At 41.9% G+C, this 16,955-nt stretch overlaps 1 protein-coding gene across 2 annotated transcripts in view; it reads right to left on the minus strand.

Annotated features, from left to right (window-relative positions):
* Nucleotides 1-1,818: 1,818 nt before the first annotated feature.
* The window catches only part of CDC42BPA (CDC42 binding protein kinase alpha), a gene marked incomplete at its 3' end in the record, with an annotated part of 191,382 nt that continues 176,245 nt past the window's right edge, over nt 1,819-16,955 (minus strand). For both annotated transcript variants that reach the window (XM_080341777.1, XM_080341778.1), the window contains 5 exons: nt 10,657-10,845; nt 5,686-5,803; nt 4,661-4,818; nt 3,342-3,455; nt 1,819-1,881 (listed from right to left, as the gene is read on the minus strand). In XM_080341777.1, coding sequence (XP_080197903.1) covers nt 1,819-1,881; nt 3,342-3,455; nt 4,661-4,818; nt 5,686-5,803; nt 10,657-10,845 — 642 coding nt within the window. The remainder of the gene's footprint in view (nt 1,882-3,341; nt 3,456-4,660; nt 4,819-5,685; nt 5,804-10,656; nt 10,846-16,955) is intronic.

A 16,955-nucleotide genomic window follows, 5' to 3' on the forward strand; every position in this document is an offset into this window, starting at 1 on the left:
AAGTTGCAAAAACCCAACAAGCCATATGATTAAGCAGAGCCAAAAATGCAAACACCTTCAGTCTCAGCCAAAAGGAAAAAATCAGCTAGATAGATACAGGCTGTGTACAGAGAACAGATGCTACGGTCAGAAACACGGTGGGAGATTTGAAGCTCCCTGAACAAAACGCAGCCCTCTCTCTCGCTGTGGCGTGGAAGCAACGCTACAGTGCACAGCAGCAAACAGCAAACCCTAAGAGTCTGAGAGATACCAGTCAAGAGTCTTACAGTTCAAATGACCAAGTTATCTTCCCTAGCCCAATGAGTATTTAAAAAGCTCAGCTATAGTATGCATTTTTTTCAGTGTTCATACCAACAAAAATCAAATGGTCCCCAAATATCCCAAACTATTCAAGTCCTACGACAATTTTTCTCTTTTCCAATAAGTGATGCGGTCATTTGCTTTTCAACTGAGAGAACAGTTGCTGCTTCTCTTTTGAATATACGCATAGAAAAATGCACAGTACCAAACTAATGATTAAATACAATAATCCTAAAGGAAATTTGCCAAGGCTTAGAAATTGTGGTGTACAAACAATGTAGGCCTGTGGCGCGCTCATCCTCTGGAGCGCAGTTGTGTAACATAGCTGACCTACACTGCCTGAAAATGCCGGGTTCTGATATCAATAGATTGCAGGCACCGTAACAGAGTAAACATGGGGGTTTACTTGACTTAACTGTTCGCTGTGTTGTGATTCTTTGGGTTCTGTTTTCAGATAGAGCATTAGCCCCACTGCAAAAAAACTACCAATAGGATCCTGTGAGCCACTCTCAGGGGACTGTCATGTAGGCTGCTCCAGCTTAAATGACCGCTCTTTAAATGCCTTCTCTCAACATCAAAACAAGATTAATGTTTAAATACAACACACAGTAAATACAAAACTAGTCTGCAAAGGCTTTGAAAAGTGTGTGGACGTGTTACACCAACAGGAGGGAATTGTGGGGAAAAAGCAGTGGCTATACTTGAAGCGATATGCAGCCTTTATAAAGAAGCTGATGTGGAATTTTAATAATGCCAGTAACACCCTGCCTATCTGTCCCTCAGAAAGACTGACAACTATTCTGGTAGGGATCAATTTCAAGTGCTTAGCCCTTTGCAAAAGCTTTTATCATTAAATGCCAGGCTTGCAAAAGTAGTAGCTTTGAAGTGAAAACAACACAACCAGCTTGCTACCCTGAAAAACCCAAACAGGAGAGAGACAGGCTTTTGATACGATGGTTTCTTATATAAAATTCTGGAATTCCTGTCCCAAAATAGCATTGAATGAGCTTAAACTTGGACAAGCCTCTTGATTCAGAGTGAAAATCTTACCTAGGAGACCCAGCATGATTAAGTGGATTAAATGATCTGTGTGCCTCACTCCCTATTTCACATTTAGATCACACCTGGAAATTACTGTACATGGTTTGAACTTACCTATAACTTCCATTAGGGAAGACAGAAACTTGAAAACTCCTAACACCTCTATGTGGGTGAAACATTATATACTGCTGAGTACTGCAAGAACATGGAATGGTTTAGTAAGAGCCATAACAAGCTTCCAAAACCCACAAAAACCAGTATTCTAAATACAAAAAGCCCTTATGTGTTTGAGTATGGTCATAGTATAAAGCCACCGACAACACTACTGAGAAGAGAGGCTCATTTGAACGCACTCCCAAAGGAAAAGCACATCTGCCTTGCTAACTAAAGAGAAGAGACATCTTCCTCTTACCATCCATTTGTACATCAGTCTCTCACTTTATTCTGTTGACTGCATGACCAGCTTCAGCTTTTTAATTACTTTTGCAACTTCAGTGGGCTCTGTCTTCCACCGCAATACTTTCTGCCCTCCAACCTGACCTGCTACTGGAACCAAACAGCAGGTGAGCGCATAGAAACAACTGCAAATTGCACAAACCCACAAGCACGGGTCGGGGAGAGAGAGGAAAACCAACCTTGCCAGCACGGCAGTTGTGGGTGACGAGGCATCTTCGACTACCACAGTGTGAACAGTGTGAGGTCAGTCTTCAAGGTTCTTCATTGCTACAGTGGCGGCAGAGCCAGCCACAGCGAGCTGCAGGCTAAGGGCACTCATTTGGCTGATGTGTATTAGCAACTAGTATTTGGTAACGGCGGTAACAGTTCTCTGGTGAGGGATGGTCAAGGAGATGCGGAAGGCTGCTCAGCCTGGTCAAAGACTGACGCAGGGAAACAGTTTTCCTGCTGAACGCTGCTGCGCTGAGCGCCCTTGCTGCCCGAATGACCCCCACTGTGGACGCCGCCAGGCTCCCCAGCCGCACCGCCAGCGCACGAGAAACCAGCGCAGCCGCCGGGGTGACCGGTGCCCTCGGATTTTGGGGCAAGGGGTTGCTTTCCCATCGTTGTCGTTTTTGCAAAGGATGGGGATGAACAGGAAAGTAGGAATTATAGCTTCAGTTATGCTGCTGCCAGAAGTAAAGAAATGTTGCGAAAGCACTGCAGGGACCTCTCCCGGCAGCGCAGCGAGCACTACGCACAAGGAATATTTGTCCTACGAAAGGTTTTAGGCCAGGCCTCCAAGTCTGTATATTACCGAGCATGAAAACAGGGACAACACAAATCTTAAATTAAAGGCTCTCTTAAATAAGCATCCATCTTCTGCTGCATACACAATGCTTTTTTTTTTTCTTTGAATATATACATACGTATTTTACTCTAACATCTGCGTATTTATTTAAACTCTGTACTGTAGTAAAATATGCATCATTTTAATCAATAAGGATTTGCTGGCGACAATCAGATTGACATTCAAACGTGGTGGCTGAAAGCTTTTATGTGCCTCTGACATACTGATCATTCCCCATGCAGGGGAAGGGGTCTCTGTGCTACTTTTGTACAGTACAATGAGCTATTGTATGGAAACAAAATCCCTCTGAATTTTCTCTTGTTGATACTGGTCTGGTCTACTTAAGCTACTTTTTGTGAAGTGGAAGGGGGGTGGGATAAATATGTCTTTAAAAATGAAGCAGCTGTAACCACAAAAATGAAACCAATACTAATACAAATCCACAGCATCTGATATTTACCAACACCCTAAGCTTTGCTCGTTCGCTGCTGTCAATTCTGGGGAAGGGCAAGTGAGGCAACGCCGAACGGTGCTGAAGACAACCAGCTTTTACCTTCCTCTGTACCCCACTCCCAGATCGCTTTCAGACAGGGAATGGGGTGGGTTAGGATGATGAAGGTGAGAACTGGAGCAAGTGAAGGGGACAGCCATGGGGACAGCAAGCTGCTGTGATGTCAAATCTGAATGCTGAAGCAGTTCATGAGTCCCAACTCACGTGGTCAGAGCTCTCCAGGGAGAGGCTCTTGGTCTTGTGAGGAGAAACCGGACTGGGAGGGCTGCTGAGGTTGGAGCTGTTCGATGCAGTAGAGTGTCTCGGAGAGTCAGAGTCCTGCAGCCCAAAAGACACAGATGAACACCAGTAAGTAAAAGGCCAGGCAAATTTGAGAGCGACTGAGGGTGTCTGAGCAGCAGGTGACTGGATTCAAGGGCCTCCATGTATTTTGCTTGTGTCTAAAAATACCGAGGAATTATTTTGCTCAGAATTTCCTGGTCTGAGGAGACCTAAGAGTAAGGGGTCAGATCACTCCGCTTTCAGCAGGCATAGCTGATGCTGACATAAGGACACAGCACCCGTGGGATTGTTGCAGTCTGCACGTTGCCAAGGGCCTCTTGGTCAGCAGGGTGTGCAACTTCAGGTTGTTCGTGAAGCTAAAACAGCTCTGGCCTTTCCACAGCTTATGATGATGCGATCTACTCTTGCACTAAACTGAGAGATTTTTTGGTATGAGCTTCATCACAGCTACCTCTTCTATGTCACTCTCAGGATATTAATTCAAAGCATCTTATCAAGTTACTCCAGTTGGATTTTCCAGAGCACAGCAGAACGCAACTATGTCTGAGCTTGAGACTGCGTTGACAGTTGCCTTCCAGCTTCAACTGGAAGGATATATTCAGTACTTGTGTGAACTCTTAATTTTTTTCACTTCTTGGTAAGAAAACAGGCTGGGGAAGTTTTGCTGGCCAAGTTCAGATTGAACCCTCCCACGCAAAATATTCTTGGTTGGAGGGACTGGGCAGCACTGGGCAGGATTACAGTCCTATCATAATTATAGTTTTGTTCTGCACAGGATACAAATTAATAAATCCAGGTTCCGCTCTACATGAAATTATTATATTATAATTCTCCAATTACCTTGTTAACTAGAGGCACCCTGAGTACAAAATGTCTCCTGTGAAATGGTTGCTAAGATAGCCTGAGAATCTTTGCAAATAAAGAGCAGAAGGAAGATCAGCACTTCATGCTGTGCACAGGTCACTATCAAGCTGCTACTCTATGGAGCCAGTATTTTTGGGAGCCTCACTACCCACGTAGCTCCAGGTAAGGAACACAGAGAACATTTTCTGCATGTTAAATACCAGGACCAGAGTTAAGATAGTTTGAATAAAGTCTTTTGTCAAGATAGCTTGAAATACAGGAAATCCAAGTCTTAATTGTCAACATCCTCCAAACTTGTAGCCAAACGTGTGATAGAATTTAACTTCCTCATCTTTATCAACAGACTTACATTTTCCCCCCTTTCTCCTGCCACTCACCTCTCGCTCATAGTCCCTTGTTGGTGCATCGCTGCCTTGGTCCAGGCCACCAGAGGATAAGGAACCATCTGAAGGCGATGCCATAGGCTGACGCTTTGCTCCATAGCTACCTCCTGAGAATTCCCTCCGCAGAGCACTGCCGTTTTGTGCAGACGATCCTAAAACGTGCGCAGGAATTAAACTGTGTTACAGACGTCTGCTCAAGGCACTCGGAAGTTGTTAGCTGCTTCTCTGGGTAGTTCTGCTTTCCTCCAGCATGGCCCAAGATACTCAGCTCATGGCCTACAGGCTGTCTGGCCTTAGTCTTGTCTGCTGCCAGCTGCAGCTTTTCCTGGGGATCCCTTGGTCCCTCCCTTGGCATGTCAGCATCAGCACACGTGCAGGTACAGACCCAGCAGACTCTGCAAACAGCGGCCAATGTGCAACAATTGCAACGTGTGCCGCAGCAGGGGAAAAAGCCCAGAAAAGCTGGGACACCGGTCTAGCCTCTGTTTTCACATGGTCCACTATCAAATCACTTGCCTGGTCTGAGCACCAGTGACTGTGCTGACTCTGGCACACAAAGGCAGCGCTAGGAAAGGTGTTTGCAACACAATGCAACTCTTGCCACCAGCAGCCAGTTCTCTACTGCTTTGTCTTTGCACTAGCAGCAAGAGAGGCATCAAGAGCTCTACACAGCTCAGCAACAAAATTAATACATGGAACTTCTGAACAACTTGCTGCTGATTTAAAACATTTAAGCAGCAGCCAAGCAGTCCCAAGGATAAGAATGTAATTTTAATTCTAACATCAGTCTTAAAAATTTGAGAAATTACAAATGTAGGGCTCTCGAAAGTGCTAGCTGCTTATCCATGAGCTCCTTTGAAAGCAAGATGAAAATACCGTGCTTGCCATCAGTGGGAACACAGTCAGCCATCCCTTCTGGAAACCCTGTCTAGTGGCAGTACGGATAGACACAATTCCAGGCAACTGTTTTCCTAAAATACTTGTGCATAGACCCCAAAGCAACACTGTAGTTTGCTTACGTGCTGCTAACCCGCTGCTTGCGCTCATCGATCGTCCTGGTTCTGTGCGCGATTTCGTGATTGATGGGATACTGACAGAGCCACTGAACATGGTCCGACTTTCCTGAGGCCGAAGATTCTGCAATGCAGACATACACAATGACATATTTACTTATTGACTGCCAGCTCAGCCTTGGATGTTACAAAGGAAGGCCCCAAAATACATTAAAACCCCAACCTTACCAGAGCTGAATTATCTGGGCAGCAAGTCAGCAAAATTCGCAAAATAATATTCTGCAGTTTAGTGCAGAGACTGGAAGCACATGGCAGCGCAACAGAGAAGTGTTGAATTACATGGACATATGCAGACAACTGAAAAGGTACATCTAATAATTCAAGAATTTCCTTGAAAGGATGGTTTGCAAGCCTCATTAAGCTGCTATAGATATATTCAAGTTACATGGCATAATAAATTCTTTCTGAACACAAGCTTCCAAGGATCTTATTAAAATTTCTCTCTTTGATTCCATCGTTTGTGCCACACATGTGTAACTTTATACAATAACCATGTTAATCCCTAATGCCTGCAGAGTTATGAACACACAGTGGATCAATCTGTATTTCATTTACTTATCTAATTCCAAAGGTATTAACAGCATTACTCCACACCTACACCAGTTCAGCCAAAGTGAGAATCAGCCTCCTGTTTTCAGCCCGCTCAGAGATGACCAGAGCACCTGACACTGTTCTTCTATGTATTTTGATTATCGCTCGTGTTTTGCATCCTGAGATCCCGTGTGATTTTCTAAATTGGTAAGGTACTGGACTGATGTGGTCCTTTACTGAAGGAAGAAATAAGCCACAATTTCTCTACGTGGACATGGTATTTCCTTAAACCTAAGTTGTCTCTAAAAGAAGGGAAAAGAGCACTTTGAAGTGAGTTCTGGGAGATTTTATTTCAGCTCCTATTAACTCGCAGTTGATCTAAGGGGAAAAGGCTTCTCAGCTTATTTAGCCCATCTCTTTGTATACGAGTTGGCTTCTTAGGACAGAGGGACTTTCTATTGCCCATGCGTATCGTTTAATCTCTGGCTAAATAGCGTTCGACTAATGGTTGGACTCGATCTTAAAGGTCTTTTCCAACCTAAGTAATTCTGTGATTCTATGAGACTTCATCCTGCTCCTAACATGATTTGCACTACTAAGTCACTACCATTAACTAAAATTAGGTTTAGGGAACCTTTACAGATGCAGGATGTGAAAAGAACTACAGGTAGCTCTGAGCATTAGTTTACTTCCACTCTACAAAACACCCCCTGCAATAACTGTTAATTTCTTCCTATTTATATATAGTTATTTCCCCATCCTCACTCTGAGATAAAGCAGCCACATATAAAGCGAGTTGCAATTGCAATGCCTTTTTAAACTAGGATGTTATGAAAATTCAGACCGGACAATGATTCCAACCCCCCACAAGGGTATTTTCAGAGACTCACAGTTACTACTTATTTCTCTACCTGTATTTTAAAATGGATAATTAAATAGAGGCTTTGTATGAACAGATTTGATACATTTCAGACTTTTTCAGATAATTGTTACCAACTTGCTGTTAAACGCAGCCTTACAATGATCCTTAGAGTCGCTGCTCTAACAGACCCCTTTGCTCTTACAGTTAACCCTTTGCTTCTCATCCTCCCAGTGGGCTAGAAATGCCTCATTTTTAACATGCAACAGACAAGGAAGAATTGAAATCTCTCCTCTCATTCCCAGATCTCTCTCAAACACCAACAAAAGAGAATCAGAGACCTTACCAATAATAATAATAATAAAAAAATTGTCTCCTCATCCATTGCTGCACTATTCTCAATGAAGATTTATACCTGAAGGCTTAAAAAAGTCTGTTAAATCATTTGTAGGATCATACTGCTGTCTCTTGTTTACCTTGCCCTGTTCTTTTTTTTTTTCAAATGTGAGCAACCAACCTACTTTGCAGTACAAAATACTAAATTTCTGCCTCTGTGTCCTTCGCCACACAATAATGTGAGTTGCAGGTAAGAGTATGAGCATCCTGGCTGTACATAAGCCATGGAGGCTCCCCTGACAATCCACAGAGGAACTAGAACTAATGGGCTCAGGAGTAAGTTACTGCAAGGAAGGTCTTTAGTACTTGTATAAACCTACAGTGGCTCATTTTGCAAGGAGAACAATTATGTTTAATGATGAAGTGATTAAAGCTCCTTATCAGCGACTGAGCAAACACACAGGCATCACGGGAAGGAGGGACCCGGTGCGTGCATGAAAAAGACTCATTTATTTTAATAGTGTATTCTAATGATGATTATTTTTCATGACCTCAGTTTGCAAAGTCCATGTAATTCCTCGTACAAAGTTTCTCCACAAAGCAAATCTTTCATTGTTCTTTGTTCTAAAAATAAAATAAGCACATGCCAGAGACCCTGGCATTTTGGACCAAAACCCCTGGAAGGCATATGCACATGATGCAGAAAGGGAATTCAAAGGAAAATAAATGGCAGTTATTAGCAGTAATCATAAAGCAGCAAAATGCAGCAAGTTAAAAACAAAGGGGAAAAAAAAGAAACCTGAGCTTGCGTTACTTAAAAGAGAGAGACAAAAACCCCTCATTTAGAGCAACAATTCAAATCCCAGCAGGGAAATTCATCCTCACTGCTGGAACGAATGGAGAAAGGTGGGGGGAGAGTGAAAAAAAATAAAATATCAGCAGCAGAGAAGCTGCTTGCTGAGCAAAGTGAATCACCGTGAAATGGGGTGTGAGGCCCAAATGAGTTCGGTGCGTCCCGTTGCCAGGAGGGCCGGGAGCTGCTGTGGCGCTGTGTCCGTGTACGTGCAATCGCGGCTGCGCCGGCGGCTCCGCGGGGACCCCGAGCACCCACGGCGCCCACGCTGCCTGCTCGGGAGTGGGGCCACAGCAGGCACACAGGGGCCGACTGAGCAGTTACAACACCCACAGGGACTTGTTCAGCTCTGCTTCTCTGGCCATCATGCTGCTCCTTGTTGTTTCGGGTTTTCTGTTTTTAAGTAGCCTTCTGTTCACTACATTATGAACCTGAGCTTTTTAATTCTTCCATTAAATAATACGACAGACTCTAAAAGCCTACTTTAATTGGCCGCTTTTCAATTCCCATATGGATTCCATGCTTGTTTGGTTCCATTGCCACAGTGCCCTCAGAGGGAGTGCTAGCCCTTCTCACGCTAAAATCTCCAGAAACAAAGGAGGGATTGGACACACACAACACCAAAATTTACAACCTTGCTTTCCATACACCCTACAGCTGTTCTACCCTCAAGCCACCAAGGAGTCAGAGCTTTTCTTCACACAAGACTAAACCTCTAGTGCTCCAAGGAGCTAACAGGTTCAAGAACTCAACGCTCCAGGTTGCCCACTTTGTTTTTTTCCCTCTGGTTTTTGCTAGAAGGCTGCAATATTAAGATGAAGGATGCTCCTAAAGTAAAAATTAAGAGTTCATTGTCTGAAACACCAGGGGTCATTTTCTTGCTGATCCCAGGAAGACTACTCACACGAGAAAGGAAAGGTAGAGGGTGGGTCACAGTCTGGTGATGCATCACTGCATATTAAACATAGAAAACTGTATAGTACAGTTGGATTAAACAAACTTTGTTAAAGCCAGAACTGAAATACAACTTCAGTGACCCTATAATGATCTTCTAAGAGATAAACAAATTTCAATTTGGCTTAATAATTTTTTTTATTTTTATTTCTTTTTTTTAAATAGAGCATTCCTCTTGTGCATTTGCATCTCTCTCCTTACCAGACAAGCCAAGGTAAATGCACAGGGCACATTTTCCAAAATGCTGCAACTTCAGTTTTTAATTACTAATGGCTGTGACAACCGGCACTTCACAACACGTAACCAGTCAAAGCTTAGCTGTACAAATTTGTTTTGGAGCAATATAGTAGAGATCAATTTTCTTCCTGCATTTTAAGTTCTCTCTAGTGTTATATGCAGGTATAGATCCAAAAATCTTCCCAGTGACAGAGATCTAGAACAGCACCGCAAAGGCACTTGAAGCCACAGAAACCAACAGGAGTGTTTCCATTACAACAACGGACACGACTCAGACCCATGTAAAACCTGAGCAACCAACCACCGACACACACCTCTGCCTCACAGTTTATTTCTGATTTACCTGCGAACCTGTCCCCAGGAGAACTGCAGGCCACAGCACAGCACACAGTTACAATGCACAGCACTTATGTGTGTACCTGTTTTAGGATGGCTTGTGTGACCATAGGACCCAGCGACCCCCACCTAGTCAGACTAGGATGCACAATACAACAAAAAAAGACAAGACCACTTCCACCCTTCCAGTTTACATTCCAGCTGGAAGGATGTCTACACAACAGTATATTACCTCAGCCTCTGCTTACCAGGATTAAGAGGATCTACATCGGCAAGTAACCATCTTTAAATTCTGGTCTTGCTTGTACATACTCTAACTTCACTTGTTTACCTTAACCTAGAAGCTGAGGCACAACCTGTCTCTCTCTCAATCTATGTACAGTACTGTGTGAAAATTCTTGTACACCCCATGACTTCATCATGAACAAACAATTTGAAAGATTGGTCCAACACAGACAGAATCCAGAACCTTTTCCTAATGTGACCTGATACACAGCATCCTGCCGCTGATTGCCAAGTATGAACCCCGTGGAACAGAGAACTTGTCATTCGAAATTCCCACATCCTTCCTGGTGATTAAAAACGCTATTCTCATAGCTAAAGGTTCAGCCCGGTTGTCATTTACTTCTTCCCTTTTTTCTAAAGCAATGAAGTATCTGTTTCTTGGCACGTCAGAACTGCAAAAAGACCACAGGTGATGGCAGAAAATCAAAGAAACTGCTCACAAGGGTTTTTCTCCCATGTTAATAGCCAGGCAAAAGGAAAACCACACAGTGTTAGTAGAGTGAACACCTGACTCAGCCGTTCATACCCTCAGAGTCATTAAGTCTGGAGTACCGAGGACAGAGCGCGGAGGCGGGGAAAATGCAGGGTTTATGGAATCGTAAGAGAGGAATTTTTCGGCTGAATTAACAGTCATGTGGTAGATGTGCTCAAAGTTGCTCGGAGAGGAGATCAGACGGGAGTGATGGTGATGAGGGAACTGATAAGGGGAACGCTGCTATCAAAGACAACAGAGAGAGAAAGCAATGAAGGATGGTTGTACAGGTTACATTGGCAACAGCAGTCGGCAAGAGCAGTCAGATATTGACAGAGAGCCAAACAGCAACCCTGCTTGCCCACCAACACATAGGTTCTTACATTGTCACCCCCAGTCCTCCGAGCACCTTCCTTACGTGGTGTCATACGGGCCTGCTGCCCTTGCTGTTGCTAAAACATTAAAAACAAATAAAACTTTTAACTCATTGGGAATCGATTCTAATATTTATTAATTATTATTTGATATTTCAAAGAGCACCACAGTTGTAAAAGGTGCTTTACAGACAGTCAAGAAGCATCAGTTCCCTGCCTTGAGGAGCTTACAATCTAAAATAGACATAACACAAACAAAGGAAGGTGAACACAGGTGAGATGGTGTGGGGAGAAGAAAAGATGAGAATACACAACAGTTAAAGATCGTAAGAGATTTCCTTCTGTTATTCATGCATTTTAGCGATTCCATTAAAATTAAATATCACCCGTACAACAAACACAGAGTATTTCTAACGGGAGGGAACAGTGTTTTGACAGGATAGGGACACAGGTTGGGTGGGAAGGAGCTGGTTAGTGTCAGACAACTGGGAAAATTTACTACGCTGCAGACAGACAGACGACCCAAGGCTTCTGTCCTTCTACTCACTCACTGAATCCCCACAGCGCTTTAGTCATCCAGAGACTTCGCTCTGCCCTCTCTGTGCTGCAGCAGACTAGTCCCTCAGCAGATAAGGTGCAAAAGTCTTGGGAAATTAAAATGTTTTTAATAGGTCAACGGAGCAATGTGCTCCCAGAGCGTGATGTAAAGAAAGAGAGGGGAGAAATAATCCCACAAATTAAACAGAAACAGTTTCTAATTAATCTCTACAGCATGTGCTGACACAAGTGCTCTTGTAATTTAAAGTCATCTAAATTGAGGTTTAATGGGGGAACATTTCAAGGCTCCGTCTTCCTCCCTGTGCCATCTGTATATGTCCAGCAGGGCAGCCTGCGAGGGGGTGGTTTGCCCAACGGCCACCAGCAAATCAGAACACCTTGTCTAATTTCTAACTTCTAATTTTCTCTTCCCCTTGCCCAACTGATTTCATCACCTTAAAACAGATCTGAGTAACGTTAGAAATGTTAGGACTTAAAAAAATAAAATATGGTAAAAATATAGCTTACCCCTCCGCTAAACCTAAGGCACTACTTTTTGTATGTGGAACGTATTAAAGTTTGGAAGAACATTAAGTCACATCGCAATACATATTATCAAACATTATTATTACTGTTCTCTTCAGTTCAGCTGGTGAAATACAACTTTTTTTTTTTTCCCCCCTAAACACAATTATTATGAGGCTTCGCACGTTAACCAAAATATCAATTACCACATTATGGCATATAAGACACAATATACATTAAACTGTCATTAGTAAGTTTAGTGGCATCTAAATATCAGTACAAGAAGCCACCATTCCATTCCAAGAATGGTCCATGGAAGCAGACTTTGCCGAGTTATCTGCTCACAACAGAGACCTGGCAGCAAAGCCAGCTACATTCCTGAAAGCCAGTAAGGGAGAAAAGGCAACATCTAAAATGAGAAGCTCAAAAGCAGAGGGTAGGCCAACTGCAGACCATTAAAATATTTAGCTAGCATTCATGGATGTGAGAAAGCCACAATACGGCAACATTTTAAAAACGGTCCTCCATGGAACTTCCTCCATGGACTCCACCATTAGCTGCATGCATGAGGTTCCCACTTTCTTTAAAGAAGCCCAAATCTGAGTAAGTATCCATTTACTCTGAAAGTTTCTCATCTGAAACAAGCAAAGTTTCACACATCATCTAGAATGAAGGTATAATGGCTTATGTATAATGAGGTCAAACTGAAGCATAATGTTCAAATATAATGGCAGTCAAGACTAGCTTTTGTATATGAAATACTTAGGCATGCAGAATATGAAAGCAAAATCAATCCTGTACATCTGATGTACACAGAGAGGTGGTCTGTGCTGCAGTAAGTGCAGTTCCAGATTTCAGATCTTCACTACAAAGGAGCATCCACGATAAAGTGGCTTCAAGGGACAAGAGGGCAGAAGGGAGGCCAGACTGTAAGGCCAGTTAATTGGTGACAGGCTGCTAGGGAAGAAAAACATGTAAATAAATAAGTTTGGGGATATACTAACAGGCACGATTCTAAAGTGTACAAAACAAGACAATGACCCAGTTCTAGTATCCACATCAATAAAATACAAATATGTACTGATTACAGCTCTTTTAATAGCAAACAAGCACTTCAGGTTTCTGTTGTGTTGCAGCCCACAAACTTGTTTGTCAAAGCCAGACCCCTGAGTGACTGCTCACCAGGAAGAAAAGAAGGGTGCAAATTTATAATTGTCTGATAACCTGTAATATTTTCTCTGTTAAAGGTGATCTCACTCTGAGCCTTGGGCATGTCCGTGCCTGCCCAAACACAGGACTATACGGGAGTCAAGGGTGCCTGTTCATGGAGAGAACAACGTGGGACCAGGTGAACAGACTGCAATTTGCCATGAACATATCTCACTGTTCACGCCATGTGCCTGTTGCATAGCAAGACCTCATAAACAATGCACAGAGAAAGCATCTTTCCCCCTCACGTGGCTGCCTCAGCAAGGGCAATCCCACGCAGACAGATGTGTCGCACATACATAAGCATCTGTTTTGTTTACAACACACCAAATAGCCTGATAGAGTTTAAAACATTCCACTTTTTCCAATTTTCATTTTGTACATTTACAATACAAATTGAACGCTCTAAAGTGGGTCTTTTATAAGCTATCATTAAGAGCAGGAGAGGGCAGAGAGGAAGCAAGCTCCCCCTGGCTCTGCATCCAGCAGGCAGCTATGCCAGGGGACACATAAACAATGTCTGTCCCCTCCTGCCCACCCATGCAAGGGCCACCGCTACCACATCTAATTCTGCACTTTGTTCAACTTTTGCCATTTCCCCTGAAAAAGGCAGCAGAGCCAGGTTAGTGGGAGTGCAGAGATACATTTTGATTTTATACAGATTGCGTATATGAAGTGAACACGTACAGAGTATTTCAAAAAGATGGACCCAATTTCAAAGCAGTATATTTCAAGATGGTAACATGTTACACAAACATTTACGAATGGATTAATGAGTTATCTAGCGGTAATCCCTTGAAACTCTATGCCTTGCCCTTTCTAGTGGTGAGAGTTTCATTCATGCATGGTTCGTGGTTGCAGAGATATAGTGATTTCAAATTGGGTCCATCTTTTTGAAACACCCTGTATATATTCATAAATAAAGATATTTATTAAAAAATAGTCATTTGCTTTATAAAGTTCATCCATGGATGCTAGATAAAAGCTAGGCTGAGCTGGCTATTTAGTTTGTAACAATTTAATCCAACGCAGAGATTAAATTATCTATTCTCTATTAAAACCTATTTATTACTAAGGAGCCTTCTGTCTACATAGCACATGCAGCTCATGCTGAATGAACAAATTTGTATCAGTAGATAAGGTAAAGTTTGAAATTGCTCTAATAATTTGCAAGAAATTGCAAATGGAAAAGCCCAGTCCATTCTTTTATACACTTTCTGCATTCCAGTATCCACTAAAAAAGAAGCAATATCACCTAAAATAGTTGGATGAAGAGAATTTGAGGAAACTATCAGCCTTGCACTACTTGTTCCCCCTAGCGGTAGCCCTCTTTAAATGCAAAAATCTATTTTATCATTTGTGTTCATAAACAGAAATGGGCACTCACAAAGTGAAATGCTGCAGTCTTTCCCATAGCTCTCTAAAAACAAATACTTTTTCTTCTGAAACATACTAATCTATTTAAAAATATGAGTAAGATGTTCCAGCTGCAAAACTACCACACATGCCAAGAAGCACAAAAAAAATAGCTATTCACCTTTTTGGAACAAGGTATGAAATAATTCCAAGCCCTTGTAAAAGAAACCACCATTAGAGATGAACTGTACACAGGTTTGGATGAGTATTCTTTACCTTGTGTACTGATTCTCCAGGAAACATCCTCCATTTCCATCCTCTCTTTTAATTCTAAATTTATCTTTCAAATAAAACATTAGACTAAATGCATATAATCATATGCACATACAACTCCTTCTTTGTACATTTGTGCGTAAGAAAGAAAGCAGGTAATTTGGAACAGACTAAATGAAAACTCAGTCCAGCCAAATACCTTACAGGAAGCTGCTGGAAAAGACAAGGCTGCCTGGACTGAAGTAGCTCGACACAACAGTTATTTCCTAATCTCACCTTACGTTTTCAAATTCACACACTTTCAAGTCCTGAGATTGAAGCAATTCTGTACCCGTTAAGTGAGGAATACAAATATAGTATGATATTGCGAGGAGCTGCTGGAAAAATACATGTCAAATTTGCTTTATCTGCAGTGACATCTCCCAGGATTAAGACTGATACCTACTTGCAAAAAGTGAGGTTTTAATAGTAAATTTAGAAAGAAGCTGCAGCCATGGAACAAGTGTGGCAATAAATTCTATATTGTACACATGTCTTCTCATCACTTTTAAGTACAGAAAGAGACTGACTAATTTCTTTCAAAACATCATACTGATTGGTTAGAAGCAAAGTACCAGCCCTAACTTCAAATATGACTTTTGAGCTAATACAAGACTTGCGTAATTACAATGAATTTTAAGATCAAAGTCATTTAGAGATGACGTAGCTGAAGAAATATTAATCCGTGTAAGTCTAGAAAAGTCCCTTCTGTGGATAAAATCATTCCTCATTTCATACTTGCCAGATTTAGGGCATGATGAAGAAACCTTGCAGCTTTTGATTCCCATGAACTTTTCATGGTGTGAAATGGAATGTCTTTTGCCCTAACTTTAGCAGTAGCAGATTATTTTCTGTGCTTGAGTAGAGCCAGAAATATTTCAGAGAACCCACCAGAAATGGAAAAGTGGAAAAACATTCTGATCTATATCCTGCCCTGAAATAAATGTTCTTTGTTTAACATTAGACATGTCTATATTCACATCTAGGTAAGATAAACACTACCTGCCAACTTCCCTTGGGTTTGTCACGTGTCTTCTAGAATCGGCTCCTTTATTTTTTATTCATTGATAAACACACGCACACGATGTTGTTTTTTGCTCAATTACACTGCATATATTTGTTATTGAGAGGTTTCTCAGAGTGTACAAGTAAATACTTTCCCTTCTTTGCATATTCTCATCTAAGGAAAACACAGTGCTGGAAGGGCTCAGTTACAATGTGCAGATTTTACAGTCAAGTGTAACATAAGAGTATCATTTGCTACATGAGAGAGATAAAATGAGTATCTAGAGACCAGAGGCTATGCTCCTAAACTGGTGCCACTGCATGGCACGCTTTATTTTCTAGTCTTACTATTGTTTCCTTTGGGCTTCTCAGCATCTGAAAATCACAATTTGAGCAGCTACTTCTGCACAAACTCCATATAATAATGATGATCATTTCAGAAAGCACTAATTTCACATTTCAGACAGTACTAACACCTATGTCTTATGGTGGTACTCATGTCATCTGTTTGATATATCATATTATTTGATCTTTCTTACAGTGCTAATTAGCATCTTCTGAATTACATCTGTGTCATTGTGGACAAGTTTAGAAAACAATACAGAATACACAAATGAGATGCTCAATGTAGCTTGAAGCAAGCAGTATGATACCCTCTTATGAACAAAATATTAACTGGTCTTCAGCTCATTAAAAATCTCAGTAACTTCCAGGTGAACACTGCCTGCATAAGGTTTTGTGGAAAGGAATGGGTGTGTGCTATTATATGATTCTTTTTTCAGTTTTTCAACTTAAAATGTTAGTTTTTATGTAAGAAGTTCTGTTTCATTGAGACTAGTTGAACTGGAGAGAAAGTGAAACATAGCATCTCTGGCATGGAAAGAAACTGGGGCACCACACCCTTAAACTGCCACAGTTCCACTGTCTGAGGGAAAGAGACTGTGAAGAGAGATGCTAAGTTGGAGCTAAACGTGAGAAGAGAAGAAAGGAATTGAATGACAGTTCACAGAGAAAGGAATTTCTCTTTCCACTCGC

The sequence above is a fragment of the Nesoenas mayeri genome (assembly GCF_963082525.1).
Source record: "Nesoenas mayeri genome assembly, chromosome: 3".
Lineage (NCBI taxonomy): Eukaryota > Metazoa > Chordata > Aves > Columbiformes > Columbidae > Nesoenas > Nesoenas mayeri.